Genomic DNA, 8,862 nt, shown 5'->3' with positions numbered 1-8,862 from the left:
ATTGGTGATGTTCTAAACACTGCAGATTCTATTTCTGCTTCATTCCCCACCCCACAGCCATCCCAGAACATAGAGGCTGTCCCTCCCCGAAGTGGCCTTCACTCCATCACCCTGAAGGTTTTGGCTTAGACAAGGCAGCCTCTTACAGAGATAAACTACTGCCCTATACATAGCCTGTCCACCCCAATGTCCAGGATGTCCCTGGGCGGGGCTTCCCTCATAGGTCCCTACTCTCTTATCACCATTCACCCCTTTGTGTTTCATGTTTGTGATTTTCCTGGATATTGGGGGTGGGGCAGGAGAAGGCAGGGTAAATACCAAAGCTGTTAGTCAAAATTTTTATATTTCCAAACTGTTTCTGTTGCACGTGTGTAGCTCCAAGGTTTTTATTTTGCTCCATGAAATACCTGGTCATTTTAATGTTCAAAAAGGAAAGAAAAACATAAAATTACCTTACCAAAAGGAAAAGAAAATTCTAGGCAGTTGAGCTAAAGTTAGTCATAATGTAGAAAAGCAGCAAATGGAATTACTTCATTTGCTCAATTTGCAGTAAGTTCGTATGCATGCACACGCTCTGTGTAAGATGCTGAGATGTAAGCTTTCACACGTGGAAAGTCTTTGCCACCACTTTCTTTCCCCTGGACCTTCCTCTGGCTCTTAACCTGCCCTCTTGTGTCCACTCTTGCTCCTATTTTACATTCTCACCCACACCTGGAGTGACCTGTTAAAACTGAAACTTGGCCTTCCTGGTTGGCAAATGATGGGGGAGTATCTCTCAGGCTCCACAAAGAGGGTGTCTAGCCACAGGGTTACAAGGCAGATTGTGCACTTTTGCAACTGAGAACCTGGACACATGGCCTTTGCCCTCAGGAAATGAGAATGCCAGCACCTGGCTGTCCAGATAAATCCCACTGTGCCCCTGAGAATTATCATGAAAGATGGCCACTCAGCTTGACTCCAGTTGGGCAGTGGGTCTTCTGACCTCTCAGGGAGTTCCCACCCGTGTCACATATGGGCCCCACATTTCCAAAGAGTCAGGATCTGGTAAAATATTTTAACATGGAAACTGAATGGACTGAACACACACTGAATTTCACCTGATTGCTCCAGTATTCTGCAAGTTTCTGGTTCATTGTTCTGGGCCTTAGTGCTTATTGTCCTAACAACGTGCAAAGTGTTAAATAGACTCAGGAAATAGGGTTGGCAATGTTAGTGACATTTGGTCCCAACACCTATAGCAATGACAGCTATTTTGAAAGACCATTTTCCAACTTTAGAGTGTGGTGAAATTTCCAATTGCTCATGATTTTAAATCAGTTACTATTCCAAGAATTTGATTTTAAATCAGTAACTATTACAAGAATTAAGAAGCTAGAAGTTTTATTTATAGAGATCAGTATCAAATAAACCATCTTATATTCTGTAGTTGCAAAATTCTGCACACAGTGAAATAATCTTTATCATGCCTGGTTGAAGTTATTTCCCAAAGGACAGTAATAAAAATATTTTTCTAAAACATGGAAAAAAATAAATGCAACAGAAATCTCATAATGAATATCTCCAAAATTTCTTGCCATAGAAATTATACTACCTTCCGTTACAATTTTTCTAAGTTTGTGAGCTATACTTTTGCTTTTAATCTTCATTTTCATTATGCTTTCCAAAATTTCTCACAAAACCACATTTATTATTCAATGTTTAGATTTCCCACGAAGAGGAGATTGAGCTGTTAGTTCATAGAATGTCTATCAGTTAAGAGCACATGTTTAGTATCAGACAGGCTTGGGTTCAAATCCTAGGTCTGCTACTTACCACCTGTGTGACCTGGGCCAATCCATTGACTTTTCTGCACCTTAATTTCTCCTTTATCAAATGGGGGTTACAGTAGTATGTCCCTTATAAGGTTATGGGCCAAGCACTCTGCCTGGTTAGGTAGAGGGAACAAAGACTCAGATACAGGTCTTCCCACTCCAGAGCCCAGAAAATAACCGCTATGCTGTGTGTACCCAAACCCACCAGAGCTAGGCTACAAAAGGTTGTGGGGAGTGGAAATGGGGTCTGCAGGTACAGGGTGGGGAAGACTTGGGCACATGCCACCTGGCAGGAGGCAGAAAGGCAGCTTGAGGGACTGACCCACTGTCCAGGATTCTGCCACCAAGAGCTGAACTGCAGCCATATCCAAGCCTGGGCTCTGCAGCCTTCCCTGACACGGTGCCTGCTCCTTCTACTATCTTCTGGCCAAAGACCCCAGGTGTTCCTCTGCAGGGAAGGAAGCATTGCCCACAGGTGGGAGTGGGGTGGAGGCCATGACACTTGCCCTGGGAGCCTCTGCAGTGCCCACTTTGCCAGCCCTTTTCATCCTCTTTGGCTTTAACATTGCCACCTGGGCCTGGAGACAGCCCCTCCGCCCGCCTCCAGGACCCCATGTTGAAGCATTTCCGAGACTCTCCGGAGGGGACCGGGAGGCCTCTTTGGCAGTGGGCGTGAAAGGCATGCAGGCCAATAAAGCCACTTGCCTGCACACCTGCTCTATTCCTCCCTCACAGACTGTGGACTGAGGGAGAGTGAATCCAGATGCTCCCTATGGAGCGCTCCTTATGGAGAGCCCAAGAAACCAGCCAGAGGACCAACTGGCAGGTCCCTCACTGCCAAGGAGAGGCGGAGACAATGAGGCAGATGGAGCCTGGGAGCGGGGTACCTGTGAGGAACAGCACACCAGTGCGGGGGGGGGGGGATCTCAGGGGGTGCTCTTCAGCACTGCCTTCTTCTTTTTCTTCTTTTTTTTTTTTTGAGTTATGTTTTATTTGGTGGGAATTTTTAGGATTTCAAGCCCAGGAGGCAGCATCTCAAGTAACCCTGAGACAACTGCTCAGAAGAGGCGGGGGGGGGGGGGGAATCAGGTTATATAGAAGTTTTGCAACAAAGGGCAGGTAGTCTGAACGTCAAAAAATTATTGTTAATTAAAGAAAACCTGCTATCCCAAGTTAAGGAATTTAGCACTTTTCTGTGTATGGGAAGATGCAAGATTCTGGGCTCACTGAAATCATTCCTTTGATATTCACCTCAGCTACCTGGGGCCAGCATCCTGTGTTTTCACATCCTGAGTTTCCTGAGGGCTGATCATGGGAGTGGCTGCAATCTGAGGGCTGCTAGATGGCAGGTATTCTTTCCTTCCTGAGTTTCCTTAGGGCTCACCGGCTCGCATTGGAGGGCTGCAATCACTGATGACTGTGACATCCTTTGTTTACTGATATAGCATTGCCCTCTTTTTTTTTTCTTTTTTCTTTTTGCGGTTCCCGGTCCTTTCGTTGCGGAGCACAGGCTCCGGACACGCAGGCCCAGCGGCCATGGCTTACGGGCCCAGCCGCTCTGCGGCATGTGGGATCTTCCTGGACCGAGGCATGAACCCGTGTCCCCTGCATTGGCAGGCGGACTCTCAACCACTGCACCACCAGGGAAGCCCCTGCCTTCTTTTGATGTGGTCTTGTGGGTCTCCAAACTCACCCCAAAGGCAATGGTTTAAAACTAGACCCTTGCTCCTCTCCCCCAAACCAGCTCTTAACACAGGTACCTTCCTTGCCTTTGCTCACATCTCATCCTCTCCACTTTCTGGACTTTTCCCACTCCTATGGTCCCCCTCATGGCATGAATCCCGGCCTCAGTGTTTATGACTTCTGGCCTGCTTGTCTTTCTTTATTTAGTTGCTAAATCCTGGTGTTTCTTCCTTTGAAAGACCCTATGACTTTACCCCTCTTTTTCATGCTTAGAACTGCAATTTCCATCTAGACCTTATCTCCATATACCCGGTCCATTTTAGCTTCCTCTTGTGAGTCCTCTCTGTTCAGAGCCTCTCTTCTGATTTAGTCCTTCCTCCACTCAGACAGCAGATAAATGGTCTCAGACCATCAACTTCATTATGCCACTGCTTCCACCCACTCCCTCAGAAGACTTCCATAGCTCTTCCCTGGCTGGGGGTAAGGCCAAACTCCCCAGCTGTGCAAGGATGATCAAGTTGTTAACACCCTTACCACCTTCCCACTCCCGAACCCAGGACAGACATCAATAAGCGATTCCAGCACTCTTTCCCATTGAACTCAGACTGGGCATCAGAGCCTTTCTCTGGATGGCACTCCAGGTAGCAATGTTTATCAGTTAGGACGTGCGCAAAAGACGACCCCTGCCTGCTCTTCCAGCTCATGGTGTGCTGTGTGTGGCCCGTCTGCCTGTTCCTGGTCTCCTGCTTGTCTCCTCCCTTTCGCCTTCTGCCACATTGCTCTCTCCTCTGTGCGCAAGCTCTCGTGCACCGTGAGATGCTTGGCTGTGCCTTGCCTGATGGCTTCTGTGTAGACTGAGTCTTCCCTCCTCAAACAGATGCAGCAGTCCTGGAGGGCATGCATGTGTCTTCCCTCCCCCCACGCCCACATGGCCCACTGCGCCCAGCCCAGGAAGTAGGCTTGTGTTTCCCTGTTTCTTGCATGAAGGAAGCAATTTATTTATTGAGTCCTCTGCTTCATCCACTCAGAAGGGCCATGATACTCCTCCTAAGGATATGGTGCTGTGGGTAGAGTGCCGGGCCTGAACATGGAAGTCTAACTTGCCCAGATAAGCTCTGAAAGGATGCTCAAGGGAGTCGCAAGATCACGACTACAGGAGTACCAGACCCCAGTATGCTCTAATTTTGTCTCCTGTTGTCTGCCTTTAAGCACATGACTTAACTTCTCTGGGTATTGGGTATCAGTTATCTACAAAGGCTGGAGCAGTAAGCCTGTGGATGTGGCAGTTCCCATCTCCCTCTCCTCTTGCCTCCACAGAGGATCCAAGCTCAGATGTCAGAGCTCAGCTCCCATGCCCATGTGGGCAGTGGGGGGTGGGGTGGGGTGGGGAGGCAAACACATGTCTTCTAGAACCACAGGCCTCCATCTTGGATACCGAGTGCCTCCTTCTTTCCTCCACAGCAGCAGGGACACTGCAACATGGAGCTGAAGAGAGGAAAGACATTCATCAAATCTAGCCTGCAGATTGACCATGAGAAACCCCCAGATCCAGCAGCCACTGCCCCGGCCACGGAGGATGCAGTCTCACCAGGAGGGCAGCAGCGACCCCACAGTGAGAGGGGCCCCCAGGTCAGTCCCAGCACCCAAGGATATGACAGGTGCTCCGACAAGGGGGCCCAGCCAGACGCCAATGGGGGGCCTGCAGCTCTCTGTGGGACCACCTTCAAACTGGTGCAGAAGAGCAAGACTCAAGACACTGTGCCCAGGGCTGACAGGGCAGCCGCAGCTACAGGGCAGCTGATGGGCAGCGCAAGCTTCCCAGGGCCCCCCAGGAGCCAGCGCATGATTGACTACCGCCACTTTGTGCCCCAGATGCCCTTTGTACCAGCTGTGGCCAAGAGCATCCCAAGGAAGAGAATTTCCCTGAAACGACCCAAGAAATGTTTTCGGAATCTATTCCACATCCGCAGAAACAAAACTGAGAATTTGGCCTCGCTGGCAAACAAGGGGAAGAGCTTGTCCTCTCCTGAAGGCCCATCAGAGGCTGGAGGGCAGCAAGGCACAGCTTGCTTCCCCTTGGGCGAGGGGCTGGGACTGGACAGCCTGTGCCAGGACCTGTCTGACAGTGAGTTCTTACCCGACTCCTCCTTTGACCTCTGCAGGGCCCTGTGTGAGGATGTGGCCTCACTCAAGAGCTTTGACTCACTCACCGGCTGCGGGGAGATCTTTGCAGACGAGAGCTCAGTGCCATCCCTGGAGCTGCATGAGGGCCTGGAGAGCCCTGCCCGGGCATCCCAGGTGCCTGACTGCATGGCTTCCAGGGGCCCCTTGCAGGGCAGCGTAGAGCAGCTGGCATCGCCTGCCCAGAACGAGATGTCTGACCTTGACAAGTTCTGGGACCGTGTGCATCACTCGGTGAGGCAGCAACAGCGCGCCCTGCTAGGTCCGTGGCTGGGGGGCCCCCAGGGGTCAGACACAGACAAGCCCAGGCCAGATGCAGCTGGGCTTGCTGAGCTCCCCCTGTGTCCATGCAGGGACCCCCACAGCGGCTCCAAAGCCAGCTCCATAGACACAGGCACGCCCAAGAGCGAGCGGCCAGAATCTGTGTCCACGAGCGACGAGGGCTACTATGACTCCTTCTCACCAGGCCTCGAGGAGGACAAGAAGGAGGCACCGAGTCCAGGCACACCCGCAGCCGCCTTCCCCAGGGACAGCTACAGCGGAGACGCCCTCTACGAGCTCTTCTATGACCCCACTGAGGGCCCTGGGAGCCCGAACCTGGATGACGACCTGTGCGTGTCTGAGAGTCTGTCAGGGCCGGCACTGGGAGCCCCGCTGTCCATGTGCAGCTTCCACGTGGGGGCAGAAGAGAACCTGGCCGCCGCTCCAGGCCCAGACCTACTCAGCCAGAGCTTCTTGCAGAGCTCCTGGAGGGGCAAGGAGTGCCTGCTGAAGCTCTGCGACACCGAGCTTGCCATCACCATGGGCATTATCAACTGGCTCCGCCGGAGCCCAGAGCTCCGTGTCCCGCCTGCCTCGGCCCCCAGGGAGCCTGCAACGCCCCCGGGAGGACTGGTGGAGAAACCAGGAGCTGGCTCTGAGAAGGTGTGCCTAGGTCCAGTGAAGCTGGAGGGCGGGGGGACCCGGGCCTTAGATACAGGGAGGACCTCCATGAGCTCAGCACCCAGCAGGTGGGAGCTGTGGGCATGTTCGGGCCCCAAGGGCCCACTTGCTGGAGTGAGCGAGGTCCTAGCGGGGACCAAGCAGGGGACCAGCTCTCCATCCAGGGACCCCTCTCTGGAGTGTGTGCAGGTCTCTGGGGAAGAAGGGACACAAGGCCACCCTGAAGGCTCGTTCTCCTCTGTGGGGTCTGCAGCCCCCATGGCAACCAACACATCCAGCAAAAACAAGGTCCCAAACCCCTCTGCCTGGCCTGGCTCCCAGCAGCCCAGTTTTCCTGGGAACCTGGGGTGTTTCCAAGGTCCCTGGAGGCCAGGCCCTGGGGGAAGCACCGTGGATTTAGAGCTCACTCTGACAGGCTGTGTGGCCCAGGTGGCAGCCCTACAGATCCACCCAGACTGTCAGCCCCCAAGGCAGAACACAGGTAGCGGGCACTGCGGGCAGCCTCAGGCCAGGGGCCCTGACATTCTGCAACAGAAACAGCCTAACAGCTTCCCTAGCATGGCTGCCATATGTGGCCTGCCCTCCCTGGCCAGCCCACTCCACAGCCCACAGGACCAGAGGTGCCCAGGCCGCATTCTGGACCTGAGCCAGATCAGGGTGGAGCCCGCCAGGCTGGATGCCCAGGCCCATGCCTCTGTGGAGGACCAGCCTCTGCAGCTCAGCTCAAGGGCTATAGAGCAGGCTGCACACAGGAGCCAGCTGGACTCATAGTCCCCTCAGTCCTGCTGCCTGGGATCACCTGCCAGGAATTCTGGCCCTCACTTCCAACAGCCAGTGGGAGGGGGCCCACTCTGCAAGTGCCCCAGAAAGCCGCTGCAGCTTCTTGGACCATGAGGGCATCCTCTGCAACCAGCAGGAAGTGGGAGCTCCCAGGCCAGCATGGCTGAGACCCACCTTTGGAACAGTCTTGTGTCTTTGTGGTCACACTCAGGAGAGCCTAAGACCCAAATCTCCACCCTTTGTCCCTGATGTGAGGACTGTATTGGGGGAGAGGGGGTGGCAGGACTCAGTGGGGCGGGGCATTTTAACATGGAGGCATCCATAGCTGAACCCACCGGCTCAGCCAGAACAGGTCCCGGGCAGCCCAAGGCCAAGGACAATTGCAAAGCTTCTAGTGCTCTCAAAATGTGCCTCACCGATTTCCCCACCAAAAAATGAAGCATCTAAACCCAGATGTGAAGTAGCCACATTTGTCCACTCCTCATACAGCATGTCAGAGAGAGGAGCTCGGGTTTGAAGCTGATGGGATGGAAATGGTACATATTATAAAGGGTACATATTGTGCCGATAACTCTGCACAAGGGTTGAGAGTAATAAATGTGAGTGGGGGGTCTGAGGCTCAGGGGTAGGAGCTTGAGACAGGGGTAGGGGGTTGCAGATGAGCTTGGGAGTGCCCACTTGCCCCACCCCAGCCTGCTCTCCACCCCCAGGATGAGCAGCCACAACCTTCGGGACCCTGAAGGGCTTCTCTGAGGGAATCAGAAGCAGAACCAGCCATCTCAGCAAGAGCCTTGAACCAGCAGATGCCATGCATTCCTGTGCAACCTTGCCAGGGCTGGCCAGACCCTGCAGACTCTCGCCTATGGGTGTTCTCTGTCACAAAGCATCCCATCCAAACAATGATTTCCCCCAGCTTGCATTCTCTAACTGAGCTACAGGTGGCAAGATACTCTTGGGGAAGAAGCTGACTGATTCTCCACACTGCCATTCTTGCCCTCCATGCTGCCAAGCATTCTAGCCTCCCGCTTCAGGAAGGCTCACCTTTGAATGAGGCTGTATCCCCCAACCCCTCGAAAGCCACAACATGTGCACAGCACCAAACATTCAGAATCACAGAGGGAAAGGTGGCTCGCACCTCAGGAAGGGCAGGTGTCTGTTTGGCCAGCCTCAGGGCAGCAGGCCAGCAGCCAGCCCCTTGCCAGGGTTCCCTACGATTAGATCCTGCCTCAGCTGCCCTGCTGTGCTGAGGTGCCAGGCGGGGGTGGGGGGTGCGTGGGGTGGGGAGTATGCCATAGGCAGCTATGAAGCTTTTTCTAGAAGAGAGGCCAGCCTAGAAAGGGGGCAGGCCCAGTGATGAGGGAGGAATTCCAGATGGAGGGATGCAGTCTGGCAAGCTGACCACAGGCTGGGGCCTCTCCTGATTGTCTGAGGCTTTGTTTCAGGCTAGAACACGCTCCACGGCCCT

The 8,862-nt window shown here is 53.5% G+C and overlaps 1 protein-coding gene across 1 annotated transcript; it reads left to right on the top strand.

Annotated features, from left to right (window-relative positions):
• The first annotated feature begins 4,973 nt into the window (after positions 1-4,973).
• On the top strand, positions 4,974-7,388 carry AMER3 (APC membrane recruitment protein 3). The gene has a single exon (XM_029224492.1). It carries the CDS (start codon positions 4,974-4,976, stop codon positions 7,386-7,388), a length of 2,415 nt encoding a protein of 804 aa, XP_029080325.1.
• Positions 7,389-8,862: the final 1,474 nt, after the last annotated feature.

This window comes from Monodon monoceros, unplaced genomic scaffold, assembly GCF_005190385.1.
Source record: "Monodon monoceros isolate NGI ecotype Baffin Bay Population unplaced genomic scaffold, NGI_Narwhal_1 Super_Scaffold_16, whole genome shotgun sequence".
NCBI lineage: Eukaryota > Metazoa > Chordata > Mammalia > Artiodactyla > Monodontidae > Monodon > Monodon monoceros.
This window is presented reverse-complemented; position numbering and strand designations above follow the sequence as displayed.

Bases quoted from the DNA above. Each gene is read 5' to 3' on its own strand.
- AMER3 (XM_029224492.1), top strand. From the start codon at position 4,974: ATGGAGCTGAAGAGAGGAAAGACATTCATCAAATCTAGCCTGCAGATT.